Below are 15,502 nucleotides of genomic sequence, written 5' to 3'. Positions count from 1 at the left end.
CCCGGGTGTGAGGCCCCACCACCTGGCCGGTGCCCCCAAGAGCAGCCAAGGTCACCCCCCCACACTGGAGCTAAGGGCTCCTCACTCAAAACCCCGTGCCTTTGGTGCTGGCCAGCGGCTGCTCCCATGCCTTGTGAGTGTCCTGAAGAAGTGGCAGCTCTTTAGTTCTCAAGAAGAAATGGAGAGAGCCCTCTGCAGCAATAAACTTGACATGTTTATTAATTAAACTATCACTTAAATAAAAAAAAGTGCATAGAAAATAAACATGTTTAAAAACTCCTTTTTTTTTTTTTTTACAACTATGTACACTTTTTATTTTTACATTCAGTCTTTTGCAGAGCTTTCAGCATTTTTTTTAACTATTAAAGTATTTCCTTCTTCCCTGTGGCAGGGAGTTAACACTGATGTACTTCAGACACGTTTCCTCTTTAAAAAAAACAAAAAAACCCAAAAAACCAGAACCAAAAAAACCAAACAACCAGTAGACTGGAAGAACACAAGAAAAAAAAAGTTGTTATACATGATAAGTTGTCAAGAAATGTATTTCTAGAACATAACCTTGTCTTTGCACAGCTTTTTTTTTTTTTGCTTTTTTTTTTTTTTTTGCTTTTTTTTTAAACAATTATTCACCTATCTGTAGTTACTAAAGAGACTGTAAGTTCAATAAAAGAAACACCACAAGTATAGTTCTCGGCTGATAGACGAAGCTACTGTACCTTGTTAAAAAGATACCAGGAAAGCACAGAGCACATTTTTCCCTATATGTAGGTGGTACCCCAACATTCATAACCAAAACGAGGAAGGAAAGGAAGAAACCAAGTTGTACAAGTACTGACTGTAACAAGAAGGGCCAGGAAAGGCAGAGCCACCCGCTCCCAGCTTCCGGCCCTGGCTGCCGGTGGGGAATGAGCAGCAAGGCTTTCCCAGAGCCGTGAGCAACTGTAACACAATCCTTATCTATAGTGTTAAAGAGAATTAAAAGCCATGAACCGATACTGAACTAGGCTTCATTACACGGTGCATTACTATATTAGTTCCTATATATACTGTATTTATAGTTATAAAAAAATTTGCAAGTGTTGAGAGTGGACCAGTGTATGGGTGAATGGCATGATTCTGCACAAACCGTCCTGCTGAAGAACTTGATATTGCTTTGAAATGAAAGAAAACCAGAAAGAAAAGATACCCAGCCCTTTGCAATGACCCGCTTCTCCTTTAAAAAAAACATGTCGGTTTGTAAAAAAAAAAACAAAAACAAAAACGCCCTAAGGTTCCTTTTTTAATATTTTCAGATACCATGATCTGTGTCAGTCCTTATAAAATATACATTCATACACGGGGAGCTGTGTGCTCCTGGCCAGCCCGGGCTGAGGGTGGGTGGGCTCAGCTGCCCTGGTTGCCCCAGCCCTGCTGCCACTTGCCCCACGGGCCCGGGCTGGCCACGGCGGGTGCAGCTCCCTGGGGGTACAGACAGTTTCACTGGCCACAGCGGCTCCTGCCGAGGCAGCCGCAACGGGAATAGCAGCAAAGCGGGCAGCCCGCTGGCTCGGCTGGTCCCAGTGGGAGGAGGTTGCCTGGCACTTGGATCTTGGGGGACTCCTGAGGCACAGCGCTCCCCTCGACCCTCCTTCCCACTTCTCCCCATGTGGCGTGGCTCTGGGCAGTGCTTCCCAGTGGAACGTCCTCCTCCTCCAGGAAATCGGGAGGCAGCAGCAGCGCAGGGGGTGAGAAAGTGTAGCTGAGCTCTGGGATAAACTCAGGGGCTTTGCCATGGCGAGGGCTATGCCCCCGCCCCATGTCAGAAACGGAAGGAAAAGGGCCAAGAGCAGCTGTGCCCGGGGCCATGGGGCCCAGATCCCCTGGGTGGGCACTCTCTGGGCTCCTCAAAGTATGTGCGTTCCCAAACTGTCAGTGCATCAAATCATCTCAGTAACAAATGCAGCGTCAATGTGACTTTGCTTTCAACAGTTACCAACAAATTATCCTCACACAGTGCAATAACAAAAGGAAATAGGCAAGTTCCAAACCTCCAAGCGCTGCTTTTCCTTCTCAGGGCAGAGGAAGAAGCCTCAAGAGCAGAGAGGTGTGGATGGGGGATGCCCCTTTGAGAGACCTGGGGAGTCAGCAGGCACTCCTGGTCCCTTCCCCACCAACTGCCAGTGCCGGTTCAGAGTAGCCCTCGGATACATCAGCTCCAGGAAGAGTAGCTCCTGTAACGACTGCAACCTAACCACCATGAAAGCTTGCAAAAGCGAGGGCGCTTTCTGCTTTCCCGTCTGTGCAGAAAAACCCATCTGCCTTCGAAGGACAGACTGTGGCAGGAGGTGTGTGTCTCAGACTGGCCACCCAGCAAAGGGGGAGGCCAATCCAGAGTCAGGTCTCATCCTGTCTTACTTTTCCTTTTTAAACCCATGCAGGATACCAGGGCAGGCAAGGCAGAATCAAACCTTCTGCACAAGTCACACACTGTCCTCCCACAGAGCCAAACTCATACCGTGCTGGGCAGCTCTCCCTCCTGCCACTGTCCTTATGGGCAAATACAGTTTAAGGTCCAGTCAACCCTCCTGGAGACAGTTACTGAAGTCAAAAAGGCAGAACAAGAGTAGAAAACAAAACTAAAGCAACCCCCCCACTGGAGAAAGGCTCAGACTGTTTCCAGCCAGGTATTTCCTAGAACCGTCCTATGAAAATAAAAAAATCATTAAAAAGAGATTCTCTTAAATTAGGATAATACCATTGTAAAAAGCCTTGTCATAAGTGCTTTCCCCTATGAAGTGCTTCTCATAGAAAAATATACAAAATATATTTACATTTATAAAACCTTAAATACTAAACTGTAAACAGAACAGAGCAGAATCCAATGTTGTCACTGTCAGGCTTGGGTCTCTCATTTGTCTCTCTGGTTTTGCTCTGAGGCACAGACCCCATGGGGAGGAGGACTCAGACTGCTCCAACCAGGATAGTAGTGTCCCTCAACTTGGTCAGATCTGGCCTGGCTCCTCATCCACTGTGTCAATGCCTCCTGCGTTTCCTATGCGTTTCGGGATGCTGCGTGGACGAGGCTGGCTGGCGCTTGGCCTTGCCTTTGCAAAGAACTTTGGCTCTGTTTTTGCCCTTGCTGTGTCTTCTGGGGAACACAACATGACTACACCCAGACAACTGACCATGACAGGCACCTGGCTGCAGGGTCACTCTCCTGCCTGCCTCCCACAGGCCTGGGCCACTGTGGCACAGCGGAGAGGTGGTGTCCCCACAGCAGTCCTTCCTAGCTCCTGCTCTACAACGGTGTGCAGCCAAGGCCGGGACTGGCTTGCACTCCCCTTCTCTCTCTAGAGACCTCTGTCCAGTTCCTTGAGACACTGCTGGCTGGCTGTGCCAGGAGCTTGCTGGACAGAGGAGGAAGCCAGCTGCTGGAGACAGGATCCAGAGGACCACTTCCCTCCCACATGGCTGCAGAGGGAGAGTGTTGGTGAACGGGAGCCTTTGTTGGCAAAGATTTACAGTGCCCCAACTGTTAGCACAAGCCCTCTTTGCCAAAGAATGCCAGGAGTTCCCCTGCTCTCAGGCAGGGATTTCAGAGCAAGATGTCAGCCAAATTCTTCCTGTGTCTAGTTGTGGGCTGCTCTGTTCTGCTCTCCTCACGAGCAGCCGAGCCAGCCCCCCGTGCCACAGAGCAGGCAGCGCACCTACTCCCACTCACACATAGTGTTTTGCAGACGTGCAGTCCCAAGGGGCCACTGGTGAGGCACAGCCCTTCTCCCCAGGAGGCAGGCTCAAACACTGCACTACCCAACCACTGACTCACCCCTAGGAAGGAGAGCTCTGGCCAGGAGACAGAGACAGGGACACGACCCATGACTGCTGCCCTGTGCCTAAGCCTGGGGTGACCTTCCCTCTCCTCTCCCACTCATTAGCCCCACGCTGAGAAACAAATATGGAGGCGGGGGGAAATGAGAATAGCAAAAACATAACCATGCTGAGGATCTTCTCCAGCCGCCCATGTCTCTCACAAGGGTGAGTGTGCACATGCGAGACATGAAGATGTGGACTCGGACAAACACAGCTGCCAGTCTCAGGTCCCTGAGCCCAGTCCATCTTCACTCCTGCTTCTGGCCTCTCTGTCCCATCTGACTGGCTGGGGAGGGCCTCGCTCACTCAAAGCTTTGGTTCACCCCAGGCCCTGCAGGGCTCACTTGCATCTCATGGAAGTTCTAGTTTAAAAACTTCCTGCACTTCTTGGCACCGCAGTTACAGGGCAGTTTGTTGCTGGCGTCTTCAATGGGGAACTTATAGTCATAGGTGAGCTCTTCCCCTCGGTAGATTTTGCGCATGGCAAAGATGACGATGTGTTTCTGGCCATCGATGTTGATGACCCGGGAGTAGCAGTTGGGCTCACAGGAGTGGTTGATGAAGCGAGCCGCGTTCCCGTGCATGGTGGCATCCACCACCTCAGAGTCATCAATGCGGAACATGTAGCACCCAATGCCCTATGCAGGGAGGACAGGGGAGGATTAGTGCAGGCAGAGAGGCAAAACCACCCCAGCACACAGCCCAGCTCTGAGGATAGCTCAGAGGCAGTGTCTGTAGCCTCTCTCCACTGGGCCTCACACACTCCTGCCTGAATCATTTCATTCCCACATTCACTGAGACTAATCTGAGACCTTGTCCAGATCACAGAAGGGAATGAAGTGCCTCTAAAGCTCCAGCAAGAATGAAAATAACCCAAGAAGTCAGTAAATACAGTTTGAGATGTTTTCAATAGAATTTTCATATAGGCCTGTCCTACCTTCACAGCCACTTTCTAGCTCTCCCAAACTCTTTAAGAACATCCACAAAAACGCAAAACTCACCTTACTGTCGTAGTATTTCTCTCGTTTGTCAGTGAGGATGGAGCGAATGACATTGCCTGAATATTCAATCACCATCTCACCTGCATCGATGTTCCTTTTGCAGAACAGACCCCGGCCATGGATAGGAGACCTAAAATGCAACAAGAGAATTATTTCAAACAAGACAAGCAAAGTTCAGGAACATCAGATTGCAAAGGCTGCAGAAGACAGGCTGTTTGAGACAAGGACCACAGTGGTACTGTTAAACCTTCTCTAAGGGAACACTAACAAGAACACCACCAGGTCTCTCTGCCCACATCTGAGCTGTTGCCAAAGCAAAGCCGGCAAGGAGCAAGTGGTCTGTGCTGAGGATTACTTTTCAAATACATAACTTGGGCAGGGAGAAGGAAGAGGGGAAAATCCCCAGGTCTGCTTTTCCCCTCAATTTTGCAGTCTGGCTTCACAGGAGGTTTCCAGTTTCCACCTTCCCCTCTCCTATGGGCAATGGTACAAGAGCAAAACCATACCTGTAGACACCAACTGCCTCCTTGGAGGTCTTCTTCAAGTGCCGGAAGCGCATGGGCATTGGCAGATCCATACTGGTCGCCCTCCTAGAACAAAGGGGCACTGCTAAATGATGACCTGTATTTGAGACTGTGCCATGTTATCTGTGCCAGATAATCTGGGGCACTTTCCAAGATAGAGAGATTTATAGATTGTGATACTGCAGCCTACAGAGAACACAATCAAAATTAATGCACTGTTTTAATATATATAGATGTAAAAGATCATTTCCTCCCTTTCCTCTTCAAATTCCCATCAGATTGTTTTACATTAGCAAGGAAAAGAAGCATTTGAAGGCAGACCAGGCTGGTGGTTACCTTCAGCTGTCACTTCTCTTGTTTTTGCAGAAGTCGCCTCTAGTCTAGCAGTGCTTGGCAGCTTTCAATGTTTAAATACCCCTCAAAGCACACAACCCGCAATTAAGCCAAATCTGCTAATTTTAACACCCTGACACTGTTTTCCCCGTGGAACCTTTAAGCTCTGCTGCATACCGGGCTGATTTCAGCTGCACTTCTTCCTCTTCCTCATCATTTGGGTTGTATTCTGGTGGCTGTCGGTGTTTAGACGCCAAGAAATTAAACATATCAAATGCAGATTTCCTGCAATTTAAAGAGACCAAAAGGAGTTTGTTTTACTGACTTAAAATAAACATGATGGCCACAACAGTCTGACATGTTTACTGCCTCACACCTCCCCTACTCTGCCCTCTCTTAAAGCCGTGTGCATTGGGGTAGACACAGCAGGTTCTGAGAACCACCAGTAATAGCCTCAGCCAGGAAAGGGAACCAAGGAAAGTGCCACAAAGTGGCACAGGAAAATGTGCAGAATTTGAAGATGCTGAAGAGTTGATTTTCATGTGCCAGTTGTTAACACTTAATGGAACTTTAGTGCTGCAGAGATTTGTTGCTCCTGCCCTGCCACAGCGTTAGTTATGGAGCCAAAGGGCCATTAACCCCAATGGTGACAAGGCTCACACTTGCCTCAGGTGGACTTCAGCCCGAGCAGAGCCATGTGGGTTTAAAGGAGGTTCATTGGCCTCCTCTGGCTTGTGAAATCTGAACTTGTAATTGTGGCAGTGCTTCGCTCCGTACAGTTGCTCTATCAGGAACACAACAGTATCATGGATAATCCCCAACATCCTCAGACCATTCACACCTGGAACAAGAAATAGAGCACAACAAACACTAATTACGAGTGCAGCCTTAGAGCAGGAAGATACAGGAGCTTGTCACAAAGAGCTGGGACACCACAAAGTGTCACAGCAGCACTGTATTAGCTACTGCATTCTATGTGAGAGCTTCTAATCCTTCCATTGGGAAGAAATTACCCTCCATAAAGCCCACAGCAGGTTAACTGGAACTATTAAGACTCTAAGACCCTCATGAAAGATCTGTTTGCTCTCCCATGCTCAGCGCAGGCTGTTACCTGCAAAGGACAGCTGCTTCAGGCGGGCATTCGAACGGGCCTCTTGCACCTTGTCAGTCAGCGACTTCCAGGCATCTGCAGCACACACACAGGTGACAAATGGTGACAAGGTACCCAAGTGCTGGGATATTCATATTTAAATAAACTAATTGGAGAATATGAAATTTCCAACTTTCCATAGGCCATAAATTAAGATTCTTGGATCCAATTGCTTTCATCCTCTTAAAAATTCACATTGGCATAAGGCAGAGTGTTCAGTAATAGGTCTGGAGGGAAAGTCTGGACACCCAATACTACCTCTGGGTGATCCACACAGCCTGTTTCTTGACAAACTATGGTTCAATACCGTTGGTCAACTGATAAAAAAAAAGTGTCAGTGATATATATATATATATTATGGGTTACAGAATCTATTATGTTGCAAAATAAAAAGAAAAATAATAGCATACAGACATTATCAGGAACTAGGATTGTTCTAGGGCTGTAAACCAAGAGATTTCTCTTTCTCTCTTTTTTTTTTCACATCTATAAATAAAACAAGTAAGAGGTCCTCAGAAGTAATAATTTTACTTCTAGTAAGGACAGCTAAAACCAGTACAACCCAACACCGTGCGGTTCTTACCTTCAATGCTTTCTGCGCAGATCTGAAAGCCATCATCACTAGAGATCTCAAAAACCAAACCTTTTTTCGGTTTCTTCTCACCAAGACACTCTTTCCTCTTCTGTTCTTGCTGAAGCCAAAACATAAGAGGGGAGCTGAAAGTGCTCTCTTCTTCCTCGAGAGCTTTTGAGCCTAGAAAAGATGGCAATTGGAAAGAATGATTTTTACACCTGGTGTTCCACAATTGAAAATAACTTACTGACTTGCCTTTTCACCAGCAAATCCAGCCAAGAAAAAAATTCTGGAGAGTGTTGCAGTAAGAGTGTGAAATCTCAAGTGCTGAAATTTTCACAAACTAAAAACAGAGACAAAACTATTTGTCCAAGTCCCACAAACAGCAAACAAACCTCTGCTTCCCTTATAGTAAGGATAACACAAGCTAATAGCTCTGACCCTTTTCCTGACAGAATGACAAACATAAAAACCAAATCTTCAAACATCACTTTCCCAGTCCTGGAGAATTCTGAGACTAGGTATTTTTGAAGAAAGTAACATACCTGCATTTTCTTGCTCATTTATTGAGTTCTGCGTTGATTGAGGTTCTGGGACCACAGCCAGTTGCCTTGGGAGGGAAGGAGGAGAACATGGAGAAAACCATGGAGAAAAATAGCTAACAACCTGCCTCATTTCCTCACCAACCCTGAGCAGCAGTCTTAGACAGATACAAGAATCTTTTTCTAGATCAAATGTTCTAACATAAATTCAGTTGGAAATGAACAAACAAAAAGATTCTACTCAGTAGCATTTCTGTTTGCAGCCTCTAACAGCTTGTGGGCAGCAGCCTAATTTCACACAGCCTGTGACCTGCTTTCCATGTCAGCCCCACTCAGGAACAAGGTGTAGGCCAACACACAATCAGACACTGCTGAATGAGCATCTCCTCCGCAGGCACTGAGCCTCTCAGAACTACACTCAGCTTAATGCAAAATGGCTCCATATTGCATCTAAATGTGATTGTACATTCCCTACTGAAAGCTCCACAGGCATTTTAACTAGGAATGCCAGACTTCCTCCATTCTCCATACAAATGCCCTTCAGCTCAAGCAAGCAGAATCATATAGAAAGGTCTGTTCATCCCTTACCCTGCAGACTGCCCATGTGGATTTTGCAACGGCTGATCAACACTGGCTGCATCCTGCGCATCTGCCTTCACAGCAGGAGTCCTGGAAGAAAAAGATTTGCGAACATTCAAAATGTCTGCCAACTTAGGTGTGCCATAAATGAGACTGGAAGGCAGGAATGGATCCACTGGGAGTTGCCACGATTGATTTCGCAGTTCCGCAGAACTACACAAGCAGCAACAACAGCTCCTAAGATGCAGAGAACCAGCTCATGCTTCCAGTACCACATCAATCAAAAGCTGCACTTTGCAATTTGCCTTGACTTGCACAATTTCCTGGAGAAACTAGTGCGAGCTTCTCTCATACTGTTACAAAACCTCAGGGATGAGCAAAACCAAACTCTCCTCTTACCCTGTAGCCAAGACCTGGGGTACAGCAACAGTCCCTTTTTCAGGAACGTGAGCTTCAGAAGAACCAGCCCATGCGTGAGAAGTTTTGTGCTTCTTTCCATTCCCTTTGTCTAACAATGGCTGGATGCGTTTGACTTTTGGCTTCATTTTCGTGGCACCCAGCACAGAGCTACTTGCAGACTGCTGGCCAGGTGATGGGGAGCCTCCTGGAGATGCTGAACTGGCATGCATCACTGACGAGGAAGCCTTGCTTTGTTCGAGTCCGGTATTGTTTGGAACATCGACCAGCTGTGGAAAGCTTGACAACTGTGTCGTTGCCGAAACTGTGCTAAGGTCCAGCTGGGAGGATGCAACCCCGGGTTTGTTGGCTAAAAGCTGTGTCATGTGCTGAAGCTGGTACGAGCCTTCTGGGTCAGCAGACGATGGAGCGACTGTCATGCCCATTGTCTGTGCTGAGGGTAGAACACATATGCTCGAGGCAGCTGTCATGGCTGCCGTAGACGGAGTCTGAGATGCTCCCAATTGAGAAAACATCCCAGAACTTGGTGGTAAAGTCATGTGCTGCTCCTGAAGACCAAGGCTTTGCTGACTAGCTTTGATCAGGAGGTTGCTTATCGGACCAAGGTCCCCCAATAATCCGGGGCTTGTTAACGTTACAGAACTTTGTCCCAAAACGTGACCAGGAACTGACCCACCAGTACTAGGGGCTGCTGTGGCCTGCATGGATACGACATTCAGCACCGAGGAACTCGATGTTAGGCCTGATACAGGCCCTGCTGGGAGGTGACTGGCATCTGCACCAATAATGCTGGGAGATGTGCTGACTGCAGTAGTGGTCCCACCTTGCGGGAGCAAAGATGCTTGCTCAAAATACATGACCCCAGACTTTGACCTTTTGATAATATTAGGAACAGTTCTATGGGATGTTGAATTAGCAATGGTTCCCAAATCCAACGGGTGATTAGAAATCTGGGAAGGAGCAAAATTAATTAAGGTCATGTTGGAGACCATATCAGAAGGAGCTATAGCAGAAGGAGTTCCAGAAGGAGCCAGCTTCTTGTTCTTCCGTGACTGCAGACGAGATATGGGCCGTTTCTTGCCCAGGGCAGCAGCTGGTGTAGAAGCAGCAGTACCTAGGTCTGTCCTCTGACTAGCTTCAGACACTAAGAGCTGAGGATCAGTGGGTGGCTGCACCCCGATTAGAAGACCTGGTGAAGGACTGCTGATGTTTGGTGGGAAGCCTGTCTGAGCAGGTGTGGAGAAGGGATGTATATGCTGGTGATGCGACATGGGCAGTAGACCCTTGCTCGTGGGAGGGAATAATGACTGCGATGGAGGCAAGCTCGGATTCAACCCTGTGGTCAGCGTGAGCCCGCTCCCCATGGGCCCCAACACTGAAGTGTTGGTTTCCATCACACTCTGTGCAGAACTAACAGAAGGCGTTAACTGTATCTTTTGGGTGACACCATTGGGAAGAGTTTGGAGGACGTACAGGGGCTGCATGTTTTGGTTAACTACCAGAAGTTTTTCTGCAGCTGGCTTGAGGTGGGGTGGTGTAGTCTGCACCGCAGCATTGGAGATTTGAGAGGGGCCAGGACTGTCAGTGGAGTTTGGCACATACTTCTGGCTCTGGAGGGGAACAGTAGGTGATACTGGCACCTGGATACCTGGAGTCCCGCTGTTTCTTGTTAAATCTTGGTTGCTGCCATGTCCTTGCTCGACAGGGCCACAGGCTGGGCTGGCTATATGCTCTGCATCTATGTGACCCTGGATGAAGTGATCAGGAGTCATGTGTCCTTCGGGGCTTGGGTCTACTCCTGGACTCAGGAGAGCCGCATCACCTTCCCCGGAGGCAGATTTTTCTGTGACTGTCACTCTCTTCTCCCCAGACTCTGTGGAAGGCAAGGCAAGCATTGACCTCTCTCCTGAGGAGGAAAGTGAAGACTCCGAAATGACAGCAAGCCTGTTGTGATTTTGGCTGGGCACCGTAGGGCTGCGAGTGGTCAGAACAGAGAGATCGGAAGGAAGCTCCAGTGGCAATTCAAACTGCTCTTCTGCTGATATGGAGGAAGAGACACTGCTGTCCACTGGTTCAGTGGTGGGCAGCTGCTGAGAGAACACCTCAAACAAACCCATATCCTTTCCACGGTTGCTGTCAAGACCTAAACCTTCTCCAAGGGTCAGGAGTTCAGATGATGAGGACTCTGGACTTTCCCCCAAGGCCTGCATAGACGGTGTGTTCTTCAGCACAAAGTCCATGATGTCTGAAGGGAGTATGTTCCCACAGTCATCACTGTTGTTATTGTCTGAGTCAGATTTCAGAAGTTCTGTGTTGAAAGTGTCCAGCAGGTTCTTGTCGGCAGGTGTACTTGCATGAGCCCTGCGGCCTGTTTCCAACGAGCTCAGCTGCACTTCCAGAGAGTCCTGACCCTGAGCTTTAACCCTGCTCACAGGGTGGCAGTTATCAATCTTGGGGTCAGTTTTGTGGATGGTGGAGCTCTTGGTGACTTGCACTTTCTCACCAGCTTCTTCAGCTCTATCCAGCTTTAAGTTCTCTGTCCCATTCTCTTTGCCACTCCTTTTAGTTACCTGGCTGACTTTTCTGGTTGTTGCTGTGACACTTGTATCACTTTCAGTTCCATCATCCACACCGTCTAGCTGTGAGATTTTTGGAAGATCACACTGCTGCTCCTCCTCCCTGAATAAGCTATGGGATGTGAGCCTCTCCTCCGTGTTTGAGGAAACCACTGTCCTTGTGAAATTGTAGTAGTACAAGTCGTCTTCATCTGATGTGCTCAAGTCATCTGCTCCATCCACTTGTCCTTCTGCAGACCGCTTCCCTCGCTTCTTGCCAGCTGAGTTACTGTAGAAGGGAATGTCTTCCTCTCCATAGGACCTCACACCATACAGAGGAGTCAGTCCAAAGAACATATTGGATCTGGCCCGAGCACTTCTCCTTGGATACCTCCGCTTGTATGAGCCTTCTTCTTGAGCTTTAGCGCCATCCTGAAGCATCAAGCTATTATCCCGAATGGCCAAATTTTCATATGTGTTATTTTGAGATTCCTGTGTTGGTGCTTCATTTGGACTTCCCTGAATTGCAGGGTTCTCTTCTGGGCCTTCTGAAGCTGAGGAGGGCTCTGCCAAAGCAGTCAGGTCTGCCCCTGCAGACTGAGTTTCAGCATCACTTTCCTGCTGTGCATTTTTAGACTGGTTTTCACTTTCCATCTTGAGAGGAGTCAAAGTGACTTTAACAGTTCGTTTCCTGGGTGCCTGCGATTCCTTAGGGGCTGCTTCAACCTGCACTGCAGACCCTCTGGATGGCCCTTGTGAAGATGGAGACTTCTCACCAGCTTTTTCAGCAGGAATATTATTACATAACCTCTGGGTAATTTTTTCAGTTGCCAAACCCTGATTGCCAAAGTCTGGTTTCAGTTCATCACTGCCTACTGTTTGACTTGTCTCTGTAAGAGATTTCAAGGAATGCTTCTCTTTAAAACTGTCTTTCATTAACTTTTTGCCTTTCTGACGTTTATCTCTGGGGGCAGCAACTACCTGCTCACTTGCTGCAGGAGATCTGTTGTTTAGTCCAGCAGCCTTCAAGGTTTTTGCATCCATCTCATCAACCACAGTTGTTTTCTCTGGCTGTAAAGTTTCCATGTGCTGATCTCTGTCTTTCCTTGTGACTCTCTGATGCAAAGGTGGAAAGGGTATTGCTTCTTTGGAAGAAAATGATCCTGAACACTCTTGAAAGGTTCCTATTTTACTCATTTCTGTGCCTGATGAACTGGTTGGCTGAGTGGACACTTTGGAATTTCCTCCAGAAACGAAAGTATGAGACGAATAATCTGGGTCCTTTGAGGTTTTCATTTTCTCCCCCTTCAAAGGTGCACCTTTGGCTATTAAATCTGAACTGCTGGAATGTTTCCCTTCTGTAGATTGAGATGCATCCAGCTGGTAAGTTTTATTTCCAGTTGCAGCCACTGTTTTCTGTGAGCCTGAACTGGTAGAGCAACTTTGAAGTGGAGCACTCGGAGGACCTGTGCTCACCGACCCCACAAAGCGGTCAGTACTTTTGACAGTCGGTTCATGTTCTGAAGAGGCTCCCATGCTGGAAACTGAAGACACACTGTGCCTCGAGTACGTGTTCCCAGCTCGTGTAGGGGAAATCATCCGGAGTTTTGATTGTTGCTGTGACAAAGAAGAGGTGCTGTGTCTCCGAGAACCAATGCTCTTAAGTCCTGAGGATAGCAAAGGATCTCCTACTGTCACTATTTCATGGGTCACTGGGGTAGGACTTCCTGAGAAACAAAAGCAAGAAATACTGTCAGGTGATCTTAAACCTTCACAGTGAATGCACATCCAATTCCTTCACACAAAACACAAGAAATTAAAACCCAACAAAACTTTTCAGCTAAACAACACCAACACATGGTATTGATACTTTAGATAGGTGTTAAAAACCTGATACCATCACCCAGGATTCAGCAAGTTTGTATCTCAGGGTTTGGTACCTGAACTTTAGATGTGAATTTTCACCATCAGTTTCAAAGAAAACATTAGTCAGAAATAACTGCTGAATTACAATACCAGATTTTTGAGTCTCTCTGGAAAAATACTGAGATATTAAGTCCCTAACTGATATCACAGTGCTTTTGGCTCACAACTACTATATGGCACAAATCCTGCCTCTTCCTCATCCCAAGGGACTGTTTGTTTTAGTTGCTCATTTCCCTGCAGGCCATCTCTACTGTGTATTGTTAGAACTTTCCTCAACCTATTGCCATTTCACTACTTTCTCTAGAAACAGTAACTAAACACATTCTGAAAGAAGCCAAGAAAGACAGGAACTAAACCAAAAATATTTCCAAAATAAATCTTAATCAAAATCAACAGTACTAGAAATACCTGCAGAGGGTAATGGCCTTGAGCCAGGAGACCTCTGTGCAGATGGGTAACTTGGTGCCCTGATCCTGGGACCCTTTGAGACCACTGGATAGTAACAGGAACTAGAGGTCTGAGAATGCAAGGGACGATCTGGTGATGGTGGGTTTACAATTTCAGGTGTATTTCGGGTGTCTTTTGGTAGAATTTCTGTTGTCATATAAAAGAGAAAAAACAACAGTGTAAGTCATCACTGAGCCCTAAATGCTATGATCTGATCAAGTATATACTTCTATCATATTCCACTTGGAGAATCAGGGTATTCGTTAAATAAACACAAAGTCAAAGATCGGACAAGAGATAATGTCTGGTTCCTTGCTATAAGAATGTTTTCAAATACTTGTAGCAATTGCACATCTTACACATGAAATTCCACTATATATTTATAGAGTTTGAGATCCTATGTTAACAATGACAATAACAATAAATATTTTAAAAATCTTTCACAGCTTTACCCTTGGATTCAAGGAAGCAATTTGGAAATACAGAAGCACAATATAACCATTCAACATTCTATTGAACATCCCCCTTACTACAGACTAACCAACAGTTTGAACAGTTTTAGATCACTAGAAAATTCTCTGAGTTGTAGACTAGAAACTATCCCTGCAGCAGTGTTTCTTTTCAAAATTAGTAGTACATCCAGGAGTTTAAAGTCTTAAGGTGCTGTAACATGGAAGTCTGAATTGGATTCTTGTCCAAACTTAACAGATTTGGTTTAGGAGATGTATGGCAAAACCATACAGAGAATATACTTTCACAAAGTCCTTAAAAGATTACCTGTAAGGGGAACTGGGCTATGAGCAATTGTTCGATTATCATCATGCTCTACAGTGCTGTTGATGTCAGGTTCTATGACCGGAGGTCGGCACTCCATGATCTTGCAGGTATACACACAGCGCTTCCTGGCATCTGTTGTGCTCCAGTACACCCTGGAGCACCTGGAAGATAATTCAAACAAACCAATTTACTCAACAGTTGAGTAAACCTTGTTTTTGTTTTAAATTTTCCATTTCTCAAAACTACATTGGCCAAAGGCCTCCTGGTAGAACACACTGCACACCCGGCTTAATCAGAGATTCCTCAACAGTGTAGGAAAAACTACAGTCAATTTTCCCATATGTTACTTCAGTGCTAGTTTGACATGGAATATACTGAAAGACATCAAATCTTGAAACAAGAAACAAAAGCTTATACTCACTGATAGCCAATGGGAAACAACTTATCTTCACAGTCTGAGAGGTCATTCAGAATTCCTAAGCAGTCTATCGTCATTGAACCTGAGCAGAGAGAAGGAACAGTTCTGTGAACCAGATTCCAAAGGACCAAAGGTGGATCAAGTTTCCAGAGACTAGATCATACCAATCATCATGTGGATGTTCTCTGGTTCCAAGCCACTAAGAAATTTTCTTCTCAAACTGATCCCTTCGAAGTCCACAAAAACTCTCCTAAGAACTTCAAACCCATTCTCAGGAACCACCTGGACCAAGAACCAACAAAACCACTTGTTAATTAAAGGAACCACCACATGAATGCTATGCAGTTTGTCCTACTTGATCCTCAGTTTGGTCTTTTGGTTTTTGAATTAGCACAGAGCACCACTTGCCA

At 46.5% G+C, this 15,502-nt stretch overlaps 1 protein-coding gene across 1 annotated transcript in view; it reads right to left on the bottom strand.

The window, feature by feature from the left end:
• Positions 1-193: 193 nt before the first annotated feature.
• The window catches only part of KMT2A (lysine methyltransferase 2A), a 39,214-nt gene continuing 23,905 nt past the window's right edge, over positions 194-15,502 (bottom strand). The window contains exons 23-36 of the mRNA XM_086861277.1: positions 15,257-15,374; positions 15,096-15,174; positions 14,675-14,835; positions 13,859-14,044; positions 8,952-13,251; positions 8,562-8,642; positions 7,977-8,041; positions 7,441-7,611; positions 6,819-6,893; positions 6,374-6,548; positions 5,885-5,992; positions 5,357-5,440; positions 4,851-4,980; positions 194-4,487 (exon numbers count right to left, since the gene is read on the bottom strand). Coding sequence (XP_086717403.1) covers positions 4,212-4,487; positions 4,851-4,980; positions 5,357-5,440; positions 5,885-5,992; positions 6,374-6,548; positions 6,819-6,893; positions 7,441-7,611; positions 7,977-8,041; positions 8,562-8,642; positions 8,952-13,251; positions 13,859-14,044; positions 14,675-14,835; positions 15,096-15,174; positions 15,257-15,374 — 6,009 coding nt within the window. The 3' untranslated portion in view covers positions 194-4,211. The remainder of the gene's footprint in view (positions 4,488-4,850; positions 4,981-5,356; positions 5,441-5,884; positions 5,993-6,373; positions 6,549-6,818; positions 6,894-7,440; positions 7,612-7,976; positions 8,042-8,561; positions 8,643-8,951; positions 13,252-13,858; positions 14,045-14,674; positions 14,836-15,095; positions 15,175-15,256; positions 15,375-15,502) is intronic.

Source organism: Cyanistes caeruleus, chromosome 23 (genome assembly GCF_971803275.1).
Source record: "Cyanistes caeruleus chromosome 23, bCyaCae1.hap1.1, whole genome shotgun sequence".
Lineage (NCBI taxonomy): Eukaryota > Metazoa > Chordata > Aves > Passeriformes > Paridae > Cyanistes > Cyanistes caeruleus.
This window is presented reverse-complemented; position numbering and strand designations above follow the sequence as displayed.